Source organism: Acanthochromis polyacanthus, chromosome 15 (assembly GCF_021347895.1).
Source record: "Acanthochromis polyacanthus isolate Apoly-LR-REF ecotype Palm Island chromosome 15, KAUST_Apoly_ChrSc, whole genome shotgun sequence".
Lineage (NCBI taxonomy): Eukaryota > Metazoa > Chordata > Actinopteri > Pomacentridae > Acanthochromis > Acanthochromis polyacanthus.
In genome coordinates, this window is record NC_067127.1 from 38,166,844 (window position 1) to 38,179,255 (window position 12,412).

At 41.1% G+C, this 12,412-nt stretch overlaps 1 protein-coding gene across 1 annotated transcript; it reads left to right on the forward strand.

Annotated features, from left to right (window-relative positions):
* Positions 1–55: 55 nt before the first annotated feature.
* Positions 56–5,088, forward strand: yipf3 (Yip1 domain family, member 3). The gene is made up of 9 exons (XM_022216879.2): positions 56–288; positions 640–846; positions 3,208–3,314; positions 3,387–3,432; positions 3,515–3,607; positions 3,679–3,810; positions 3,882–3,995; positions 4,098–4,221; positions 4,790–5,088. The coding sequence occupies exons 1-9, from the start codon at positions 223–225 to the stop codon at positions 4,906–4,908; spliced, it is 1,008 nt and encodes a 335-aa protein (XP_022072571.1). The 5' UTR covers positions 56–222; the 3' UTR covers positions 4,909–5,088.
* Positions 5,089–12,412: the final 7,324 nt, after the last annotated feature.

A 12,412-nucleotide genomic window follows, 5' to 3' on the forward strand; every position in this document is an offset into this window, starting at 1 on the left:
TGTCTTCATGCTGTTGTTTGCCGTAATCTCGCGGTATTCCCGGGCTCCACGTCAGCTCAGTGTGAGACTTCAGAGGCAGCGGGCGGGGCCAGCTGTGTAATGTCGGCTGCAGAAACAAAACATTTAATCGGTTCCGGTAGAAGCTGAAGATAGACCGACACACCGGGGAGAACCACCAGACAACCACACACACACCGGGTCACTGCTGCCGCCGCCGGGAGGATGTCTGCGGGCTCCGGGAACAGAAACACGGAGCCGTGGGGAAGCTTCGATGACAACCTTATCCAGGTGAGCTACTCTGCAGACCGGGACCAAACCGGGACGGAATCGGGCGGTGCTGCTCTCCGTTCACCGGACAGGAGAACCGGTCTGCTGTGAGAACACACGATTAGTCGATAAAGCAGGAGTTAATATGCTAACTGTGCTAGCAGCTAACAGGCCAGCAGAACCAGCTAACAGGCTAACAGAAACAGTCATTTCAGAAAGTTTATTTCTTTTTACTAAAACTGGACATCTTTCTTGAAAACCACCAAAGTATAAGTTTGGTTCTTATATTGATGGTGGATATTATAGTGTTTATTAACATACTGATGGTGGATATTATAGTGTTTATTAACATACTGCTGGTGGTGCGTTCAGGGCGGCTCGGCCGTCATCGACATGGAGAACATGGACGACACGTCTGGTTCCAGCTTCGAGGACATGGGGGAGATGCACCAGAGGATGAAGGAGGAGGAGGAGGTCACCGCCGAAGCTGCTGCCACTGAGGATGACGCCACCGACGACGGAGAGTTCCTGGGAATGAAGGGGTTAAAGGGCCAGCTGGGCCGGCAGGTGGCCGACGAGGTGAGAACCAGATCCAGAAACACAACTAGAACTAGTACCAGAACTGGAACTGGAACTAGAACCACAATAGAACCAGAACCTCAACCAGAATTGCACAGGTGTGACCAGGAGGGGCGGAGTCATCTCCTGTCAGACTGAGGGATCAGATTTCATCAGTTCACATGTAGAATGACAGACTTTGGCCTCAGAACCAGTGGAACAGCCCATAATAACCCCCATCTTTATGAACTGACCTGTCCCAGTCTGAACCTGTTAAAACATGGGAAACTCTCCATTGTTCAGTTATTTAGGGTTTATTTTACAGAAGTTTACTATGAAGGAACGTAACTAGAACGTTCTGAAACTAATTCTGGATAAAAAGTTCAAATCAAAGGAGAATCTAAATTTCATACAAAGATAAAATGATTCTGGAAACAAAACATGATCAGAGTAGATCCACTTGGAGATGGGGGCGGCATAGATCAGTGGGTAGAGTGGTCGTCTTGTAACTGGAAGGTTGCCAGTTCGATCCTCGGCCCGTCGTGCTCATGTCGAGGTGTTCCTGAGCAAGACACCTAACCCCTAATTCCTCCTGGTGGGTCGTGGTTAGCGCCTTGCATGGCAGCTTCCACTAGGGTGACCATACGTCCTCTTTTGCCCGGACATGTCCTCTTTTGAGAGGCTGTCCGGCCTGTCCGGCCGGCGTTTATAAAGTCCTTCAAATGTCCGGGTTTTTGATTCCCTAAATTCCACATAACGCGAAACCGCCGCGCTCTTTAATCGTACTGCAGCACTTAGAACCCATTCTCTTCTATCAGACAATTTCCACTGCACACGCTGTGGAGCGCCAGCGCCGCGTCTCTGAAGCGCCGGCGCTGGAGATTCGCTTCCTCGCAGGCTGACAGGCAGGTAGACACACTGCGAGAGAACACTCGAACAGAAAGAAAACGCCGAAACACAAATGTCATTTCACTGATGAAATGCGATAAAAGTCCCCCTGTTTTTGTCCGGGTCGTGTCAAATGGGAGGCAGAATGTACAGTCTGCAAAGCTGGACTTATGTCTCTGTAGCTAATAAGAAAAGGAAAAAGAAGGAAAAAAGGACTGTTAACTTGAGGCATTATTTCTATATTTTTTCATTTGCCATTAGACACATTATTTTGAAGAATGGGCTAACTGAACATTGAAGAATAGGCTACCTCTCTTTTTTTCTTTTTGTTTAATATTTTGAGGCATTATTTCTATTTTTACATAATTGATAATTGGGAGGTTATTTTGAAGAATGCTACTCTACCTCACTTTTCCTAACTAAGGTGTAAGTGTCAGACTTAAGAGAGATGATTATTTCTTATTTTGTTAAACATCTGAATACATGTGTTCCTACACAACTTGAGTCAATAACTATTAAAGACTAGAGCATGCCATATTTGTATGTGACTGATTATATTGTTTAGGAGAATTGCTTTAATTTAATAAATATATTATTTATAAAGCAACTGTTTGTGAGTGTTTTGGGCTATTTTTCTGTATATCCAGGTAAAGTGTTCTTTTCTGGGGAATTCAGAATATCTGTTTAACTGAGTTTGAAGCACAGAAAGCCCCTAAAAATGGGGGGGGGGGACTGAAAATTTTTCGCGTGCGAGCTGGAAGTGTGTCCTCTTTTCAGAGAAACAGAATATGGTCACCCTAGCTTCCACCGTCAGTGTGTGAATGGGTGAATGTGATGTATCATGTAAAGCGCTTTGGATAAAATTTACCATTTAGATGGTTCCAGTTTAATATCTGTTAATGTGACCAGCTGATCTGTCTCCATGACAACCATCAGAATCACATCCCATAATATGTCTGTCACAGGTTTACCTGGACAGGTAACAGTCTCTCACACCTACAGATATTCTAGTATCACTGATTAACCTCAGCATGTTGTTGGACTGTGAGAGGAACCTGGAGAACCTGGAGACCCCATGCAGAAAGATCCCAGAACCAGAACCAGGGACCTTCTATCTGTAGCTGCTCTATTTTTCCTCAAATGTTTGATTTAATTCATTGATTTGTGCTTAAATTCAGATAAAATTAATTAACTGATGTAATCTGATGCTCTATGGGATGTACTTTACCCTGGAGGGTATATTCTGGACTGTTTCTGCCCCAGAGGGTATATTCTGGACTGTTTCTGTGTCAGCAGGTAAAGACTGAGACGGACTAAACTATACCCAGGGTTATTATGGTCTGTTCCACCGGAATTAATAAACAACTTGAAGATCAATAATAAAGATCAATAATTATAGCTAGAACTAGTTTCATTTAAAAATGCTTCAAATGGTTCCAGTCAGTGATTGGTGTGTTCAGGTGTGTTCAGGTCTTACCTGTGTGCTGTGTTCAGGTGTGGCAGGCGGGGAAGCGTCAGGCATCCAGAGCCTTCAACCTGTACGCCAACATCGACATCCTTCGTCCGTATTTTGACGTGGAGCCGGTCCAGGTGCGCAGCAGGTAGGACGTTCACTTCCTGTCTCCTGTCAGCTGCTTCCTGCTTCCTGTTGGTAACGACTGCATTTCATGCAGGTTGATAGAGTCCATGATACCTGTCCGAATGATCACCTTCCCCCAGGTACGTTCCTGTCAGCTGACTCTGCCTTTTTAAAGTCAGGCTTTTCAAAATAAAACGTTCTAAAGGAAGCTTGTATCTGTAGAAGATTGCAGGTGAACTCTACGGTCCTCTGATGCTGGTCTTCACCCTGGTGGCCATTCTGCTGCACGGCATGAAGACATCAGGAACCGTCATAGTAAGAACATGGAACCTCTGAGCATGCCCAGTGTGATGTCAGCAGGTGAGGTCATGTGATGTGTGTTGCAGAGGGAGGGGACTCTGATGGGAACCGCCATCGGAACGTGTTTCGGCTACTGGCTGGGCGTGTCATCCTTCATCTACTTCCTGGCGTACCTGGTGAACGCTCAGATCACCATGCTGCAGATGCTGTCCCTGCTGGTGAGTGACAGTAACACACCTGCCCCGCTGCCTTCAGCAGAGTGACATCACTTCCTGTCTCCTGTTGTCAGGGTTACGGCCTGTTCGGTCACTGCGTTGTCCTCCTCGTCACCTACAACATCCACTTCCACTTCCTGTTCTACGTCCTGTGGCTGCTGATTGGAGGACTGTCCACGCTGCGCATGGTGAGGACCACGTTTCCCACCAGCCTCTCTGACTCACCTGTTCTCTACGACTCACCTGTTCTCTACGACTCACCTGTTCTCTACGACTCACCTGTTCTCCAGGTAGCGGCCCTCCTGTCTCGGACCGTGGGTCAGACTCCTCGTCTGCTGCTCTGTGGAACTCTGTCTCTGCTCCACATGACGTTCCTGCTCTACCTGCACTTCAACTACCACAAGATCGTGGAAGGTCAGAACCAGAGCACAGACTGGAGCCAGACTGGAGCCAGAACACAGACTGGAACCAGAGAACAGATGAGAACCAGACTAAAACCAGAGAATGGACTAGAACCAGACTGGAACCAGAGCACAGACTAGAACCAGACGGGAACCAGACTAGAAACCAGAGCACAGACGAGAACCAGAGAATGGACTAGAACCAGAGTAGAACCAGAGAAGAACCAGAGAACAGACTGGAACCAGACTGGAACCAGAGAACAGACTAAAATCAGAGACCAGACTGGAACCAGAACACAGACTGGAACCAGAGTAGAACCAGACTAGAACCAGAGCACAGACTGGAACCAGACTGCAACCAGAACACAGACTGGAACCAGACTGGAACCAGAACACAGACTGGTACCAGACTGGAACCAGAGCACAGACTAGAACCAGAGCACAGACTAAAGCCAAAGAACAGACGAGAACCAGAAAACGGACTACAACCAGAAGACAGACTAGAACCAGCCATGTGAGAACATGAGGATCATTCTGAGGATCTTGGAACTAGAATTAGAACCTGTTCTTTGTCCTTCCAGGACTCTTGGACTCTCTGGAAGGACCCAACATGGTTCCGATGCAGCGAGTCGCCCGAGACGTTCCTGAGCTGACGCTGAACGCCACCTGGAGGAACCCGGAGGTTCTGCAGGTCCACTGAGACGGGTTCTTTGGTTCTGTCATCTGAGATGTTTGGTTTTCTGTTAACGTTCTCTGACCTGTTGTTTCTTTTTATTGATCCTGTTTATTCTGATTGATGGTGTTGAGACCAGTAAAGTTTCTCTTTTCTCCTTCCTTCTGTTGTCATCTGCTCTGTTCAAATAAAGTTCATAAAATTATAGTGGAGCTTTACTCTGCGTGTTGTCTGACAGGTTAGCTCTGTAGATATGAAGAGTAGATAAGCCAGTGGGGGCAAAGTTTCATTGTTTTCCATTGGTGTGTACGGCATGAAAATTAAAACAAGAAGAATGCCGGCTCATTGTGCAGCATACAGTTGCACACTACGTCGGACGATCAAGACAAGGAAACTTGGAATAACTTTCCACAGGTAAGAACAGTTTTGGGCTCGTTTTTCATTATTAAATCTTGTTGAGAGTCTATGAGAGCTAACTAGTTAGCCATTAGCAAAACATTAACACAAGCTAACAGCTGGACAACCAAATACCAGACGATTAATAGTAGCTGTAGTATAGCTGTACAAGCAGTAATACGAAAAGTACAAGCAGCAGTAATAGTATAAGTAGCTGTTAGAGTCGTAGACGTAGTATCAGCATGTGTACTAGTAGTACAAGTTGTAGTAGCAGTGACAGTATCAGCAGCAGTAGTTGGTGTATTACCACTAGTAGTAGCATTACTATTAATACCACCAATACTACCAATAGTAGTTATAAAGCCTAACTCATATATATCCAGATTAGCATCTATGTTCTTCCTCCAAACCCATTTTATGATTGGGATTTCAGGCAATTCTTTAGGACTGCTCTCACATAATTGAAATGTTACTAAACAATGTTATACTGATCAAATTAAATAGCTTTGGTCTCCAGTATATTGGCTAATTCAGTTCTTTGTACTTAATTTATTCGCATGATTTCTTTATAAATATGTTGTTGTGTACAGACTTATTTACTTCTCTGTCTACTTTTTCTTGACTCCATGTAGGTTTCCCAAAGACTATGGGTTGAGGAAGAAGTGGAAGCAGCTCTGAGAGAGGGGTTTGCTGTAAATGTCTAACAGCCTAGAGAGAGAGAGAAATAAATAATAATTTATAACTCTGTTGTTTATTGTAAATGCAAATAAACTCTATCCTGTTCGAGTGTAGTTCCTTGTTACTGTATATGTAAATAACAGCCTAGAGATACGGTGCCTTGTGAAAGTATTCGGCCCCCTTGATCTTTTCAACCTTTCGCCACATTTCAGGCTTCAAACATAAAGATATAAAATTTTAATTTTTTGTCAAGAATCAACAACAAGTGGGACACAATCGTGAAGTGGAACGAAATTTATTGGATATTTTAAACTTTTTTAACAAATAAAAAACTGAAAAGTGGGGCGTGCAATATTATTCGGCCCCTTGCATTAATACTTTGTAGCGCCACCTTTTGCTGCAATTACAGCTGCAGGTCTCTTGGGGTATGTCTCTATCAGTTTTGCACATCCAGAGACTGAAATTCTTGCCCATTCTTCCTGCAAAACAGCTGGAGCTCAGTGAGGTTGGATGGAGAGCGTTTGTGAACAGCAGTCTTCAGCTCTGCCCACAGATTCTGGATTGGATTCAGGTCTGGACTTTGACTTGGCCATTCTAACACCTGGATACGTTTATTTGTGAACCATTCCATTGTAGATTTGGCTTTATGTTTTGGATCATTGTCCTGTTGGAAGATAAATCTCCGTCCCAGTCTCAGGTCTTTTGCAGACTCCAACAGGTTTTCTTCCAGAATGCTCCTGTATTTGGCTCCATTCATCTTCCCATCAATTTTAACCATCTTCCCTGTCCCTGCTGAAGAAAAGCAGGCCCAAACCATGAGGCTGCCACCACCATGTTTGACAGTGGGGATGGTGTGTTCAGGGTGATGAGCTGTGTTGCTTTTACGCCAAACATATGGTTTTGCATTGTGGCCAAAAAGTTGGATTTTGGTTCCATCTGACCAGAGCACCTTCTTCCACATGTTTGGTGTGTCTCCCAGGTGGCTTGTGGCAAACTTCAAACCAGACTTTTTATGGATATCTTTGAGAAATGGCTTTCTTCTTGCCACTCTTCCATAAAGGCCAGATTTGTGCAGTGTACGACTGATTGTTGTCCTATGGACAGACTCTCCCACCTCAGCTGTAGATCTCTGCAGTTCATCCAGAGTGATCATGGGCCTCTTGGCTGCATCTCTGATCAGTCTTCTCCTTGTTCCAGGTGAAAGTTTAGAGGGACGGCCGGGTCTTGGTAGATTTGCAGTGGTCTGATACTCCTTCCATTTCAATATGATTGCTTGCACAGTGCTCCTTGAGATGTTTAAAGCTTGGGAAATCTTTTTGTATCCAAATCCGGCTTTAAACTTCTCCACAACAGTATCTGGGACCTGCCTGGTGTGTTCCTTGGTCTTCATGATGCTCTCTGCACTTTAAACAGAACCCTGAGACTATCACAGAGCAGGTGCATTTATACGGAGACTTGATTACACACAGGTGGATTCTATTTATCATCATCAGTCATTTAGGACAACATTGGATCATTCAGAGATCCTCACTGAACTTCTGGAGTGAGTTTGCTGCACTGAAAGTAAAGGGGCCCAATAATATTGCACACCCCACTTTTCAGGTTTTTATTTGTTAAAAAAGTATAAAATATCCAATAAATTTCGTTCCACTTCATGATTGTGTCCCAATTGTTGTTGATTCTTGACAAAAAATTAGAATTTTATATCTTTATGTTTGAAGCCTGAAATGTGGCGAAAGGTTGAAAAGTTCAAGGGGGCCGAATACTTTCACAAGGCACTGTATATATAAATAAATAGATTACATTCACAATTAAATATTTTGATCTCAGAACATTTTCTAGATATCTAAGTATTTACATTTATACATGTAATGGCTGAACTGAAAGATTCCCTGGCCTCTGGACCTAAATAATAAGAGAACTAAAATTGCAGATTACATTTGTAGGAAGCCTTTTTCTGTTTTTTTTTTCAGATCAGATATTCTCTATTAATAGCACATGTTTTGACATTGACAATAAAGTAGACCACACGAAAATCGGTTGAGAAATGAGCAAATTCTGATTTATTTTCAATGTACATGCATTGCTTTGAATGGGAACTTTGCCCCCTCCAAGATGGCCGCCACGTAGGCACATCGCTCAGCCGGCTGCTACAGTATTCTGCCTAACACCTAATTTTTGTTCTAAAACAGTTATGATAACTCCATTCATTTTTGTGTTGTATGTTTCATCTAAAAGATGACATTTCTTTCATATCTATTAATGCAAGGGTTCTCAGAGATATAACCAAGAGGAAAAGCTTCTTTTTGTTCTGTAAAGGAAAGAATGCTAATATAGTCGTTCTACAAGAAACTCATTCCAAAGCTGAAGATGTCACATTTTGGTCCACACAATGGGGAGATGACATTTATTTAAGCCATGGCTCTTCGAGGTCAGCAGGGGTCGCCATCCTCCTAAACAATCTCAAGGGTCGGGTCATTTCTCATTTGGCAGATGATAATGGTCACTGGTTGATATTTGTCATAACCCTGGATGACATCAAATTCATTTTGGTCAACATATATGGTTACAATGGAAACAATGAGAATAAAACCTGCTTGAACAGATTGGCATACACTTAGATAATATTAAGTCATTACACTCATCTGATAATGTTATAACTGGGGGTGACCTTAATCTAGTCCATGATGACTTCTATGACAAATTTCCCTCTAGATTCCCTGCAAGTCATCCGAACGACACTTTTACCAACTTTTGCTATACTCCAAGCTTAACTGATGTTTGGAGACATTTAAATCCTGGAACATTTCAGTTCTCATGGTTCAACTCCAATTATAAGTCTAGGATTGACTCCTGGTTCATTGCAAACCACCTGCTTTGCTATAACCTCATATCTCTGCTGCTCCACTGACTGATCACATGAAACCTAACAACAGGAGAACTTACTCATTCAAATTTTGGAAGTTTAATGCAAGTCTACTTAAGAATGATAATTATTGTAAAAAGCTCAAATGACTAATTTCAGATATTACAGACTTAGAAGAACTATCAACACCCATTAAAAAATGGGAATTTCTAAAGTACAAAATACACCAGTTTACTATCTCATTCAGTAAAAAGTTAAAAAAGGATTTTGAGAAGAAGGAGCTAGACATTATCAACCAATTAAATGTTTACTGCAATAAACTTAACCCTACTGAAACTGATAAACAGAAAATTCTGAATATTCAATCTGAATTGGACAAAATATATATTCATAGAGCACAAGGGGCCTTTGTTAGATCAAGGGCTAAATGGATGGGGGGGGGTGGGACTCAGCATAGTTTGGTGGTCTGGAGAAAAGAAGACAAGGGAGAAATAGCATCAGTTCCTTAATGGTTGATAATACAGAAACTACAGATCCAAAGGTGATCTAATTAGAAATACTTAAATTCTATAAACGACTTTACAGTTCTAAATTTTCTAATGAAGACTGCCTTGCGTTCCTACAAGACATAGACAAATATATTCCCAAAGTTGAAGAAGGTTTCAAACATGTGACAAAGAAATAACAATGACTGAAAAGGACAAAGCAATCAGCCGCCTCTCTCTGAACAAGGCTCCTGGTTCAGACGGACTCACTGGAGACTTTTACAGACACTTTTGGGATGATTTAAAAGTATTGCTACATCAAGTTTTTTTGGAAATATTTGAAAATTGTACGCTTCCACCCACAATGAGACACGGGCTTATCATTTTAATTCATTAATCTGGCAAAGACTCTAGACGTCTTGAAAACAGAAGACCGATTACTGTCAGAAATTCTGATCATAAACTACTTACCTACAGTTTTACCATTCGTCTCCAAACAGGGATTTTTATCTTATTGCAGAAACACAGTCTGGCTTTTTAAAAGGAAGATCAATTCACAATAACATCAGGCTGGTAATGGACATCACTGAATATAGAGATCAAATTATAGATGATGGTTTTCTTTTATTTTTAGATTTCTACAAAGCCTTTGACTCTGTAGAACACTCGTTTATTTTTCAAGTTCTCCAACAATTAGGTTTTGGAATCAAATTTATGAATTTAGTGGGGGGTTGTATCAGAATATCAGCAGCTGTGTCATTCTACCTCATGGATCCACCCCCAGTTTCAATGTTAATGTAGGGATTCCACAGGGTTGTCCCATTTCACCATACTTATTTATTCTAGTCACAGAAATGTTGGCAATCTACATTAAAAATTGGAAGGACATCAAGCAATTAAATGTATTGGGCACTGATATTGTCATTAGCCAATTAGCAGATGACAGGACAATCTTTCTACATGACAAACATCAAGTTCCAATAGCTATCGACAGAATTAGAACATCAGGTTTAACCCTGAACCTAAACAAATGTGAATTACTTGTGATTCATGATACACCTTTAGCAGACATTTGTAATATCCCTCTGAAATCAGAACTCAAATACTTGGGTATTCACCTTACCAAAAGCCAACAACAGAGTCAACTCTGAAATGTAGAAAACAAATTAAAGGAGTGTAAAGCCAAATTAAATTCATGGCTCCAAAGAGACCTCTCCATTCTCGGCCGGATTTACTGAACCAAGATGGAATGTTTATCGAGGTGTATTTATCCAGCCTACTCTAATGCCGTTCCAAATAAACTGATAAAATCTATCAACCAAATCAACCTAAACTTCATTTGGAGAAATAAACCGCACTATATGAAAAGAAGCAATATGGTTAAAGATATTAAGGATGGTGGCCTGAAAGTTATTGACTTTGAATGCCTTAATGGAACTTTGAAAATCAATAGCAACTCAATTCCCTATTTAATAAGACTGGAGGATTGAAATGTCTTCTCCTAGCCGACCACAACATCAATAAACTACCGATATCTTTATCAGAGTTCCATAGACAAATTCTGTTATATTAGAAAATGATATATGTGCATAATTTACCCCCCCCCCCCCCCCCCACTCTGCTATGCTCTGGAATAACAGATATATACTGTACCGAAATAAGTCCTTATTTTATCCAGATTGGTAGAAGGAAAACGTATGGTCCATATCTGATTTAATGGATGCCAGTGGTAATTTATTGGATTATCAACTATTTTGTGCTAAATTTAAATTCAACCCCTCTAAATCAGATTTTATTAATTTACACAAAGCACTCCCTCAAGAATTTACATTTTTGACAAAAACATAGTGACACACCATCCTATGACACCACAGCTCGCCTCCCATCAATACAAGGGATTTCAATCCTGGACAAAAACTGTAACAAGACCTTTGTAAGAAACTGCCTTACTGACACATTATTCCCCGGTAGACAAAACAAAAATGACATTCTGTACAAGTTTGATAAACACTCAATTGATAAACTAAGGACAACGTATCGAACATTTCCTTTACCCCCCAAAGTAAAGAAAACACATTTTAAAATTATGAACAATATTTATCCCTCTAAAGAATTACTCAGAATGCGTTTCAACATTGATGATAAAATGTGCACGTTTTGTGGAAATGACACTGAAACTACAGACCATGTTTTTGTCTCATGTGGTGTTGTTCAAACATTCTGGCTTAAAATTCACGACTGGATCAAACCCAAACTCCCACTTCTTCCAGGTTCTATTTCCAGAGATGATATAACCTTTGGCATAATTCTGGCAAACGGAATGGATGAACTCTGCTGTAATGTGATTCTTTGTTTAGCAAAATTCTTTATCCATAAGAACAGGATATTGAAATCATCTCCCAAATTTATAGTTTTTCTGAATGAGTTTAAATTATACATGAATTCGCTAAAACTTCTAAAAGGTACAAAAGCACAGAAACTATATAACATCTTAAAAAACTTCCCTATGGAATTGGATAGTTGAACTTTAATATATATTCTTCCCTTCCCCTTGAGATTTCAATGGTTGTGTTTTGGTTTTCTTATGTTCTACTTCAATCCAATCTGATTCCATTGATTTGAAATTTGATGTGTATGTTTTTTTTCATGTTGTTCTTTTGTTGCTAGGATGTTGTTCCCTTGGCAATATTTTTTATAATATTCTGATGTTTATTGAATTAATGTTGCCATACTTGTTTGCTTTTTGTCAATAAAGCATTTGAAAAAAAAAAAGCTGGTTGCTGCAGCACGCTGGGTATCTTGTCTTCATATCTATGGTTAGCTCCTTCCTCTGACCAATCAGAGAGCTCAGACGTAAGGCGATCCTCCAGTAATGACTGAAATAATTTGCATCAGGTTAGATAAAATAAAGTTTGTTTCTGTTTCCTTCCATGTGAAATAATATAAACTAGTGAAGAAATAAGAGTTAATATTAAAGTCCACATTTAGAACCTTAAATATTAAAACCAGCGGTTTTTAAAGTCTCTACTGTCTGATTTTGATGAAGAACTCGAGAACGGACTCACCTGTCAGTCTGTGCTCAGGGCCTGTTAGCCCGCAACCCCTA

Coding starts and splice junctions, on each gene's coding strand:
- yipf3 (XM_022216879.2), top strand. CDS start 223: ATGTCTGCGGGCTCCGGGAACAGAAACACGGAGCCGTGGGGAAGCTTC. Junction 289..639: donor TCGATGACAACCTTATCCAG/GTGAGCTACTCT, acceptor TGGTGCGTTCAG/GGCGGCTCGGCCGTCATCGA. Junction 3,608..3,678: donor AGACATCAGGAACCGTCATA/GTAAGAACATGG, acceptor TGTGTGTTGCAG/AGGGAGGGGACTCTGATGGG.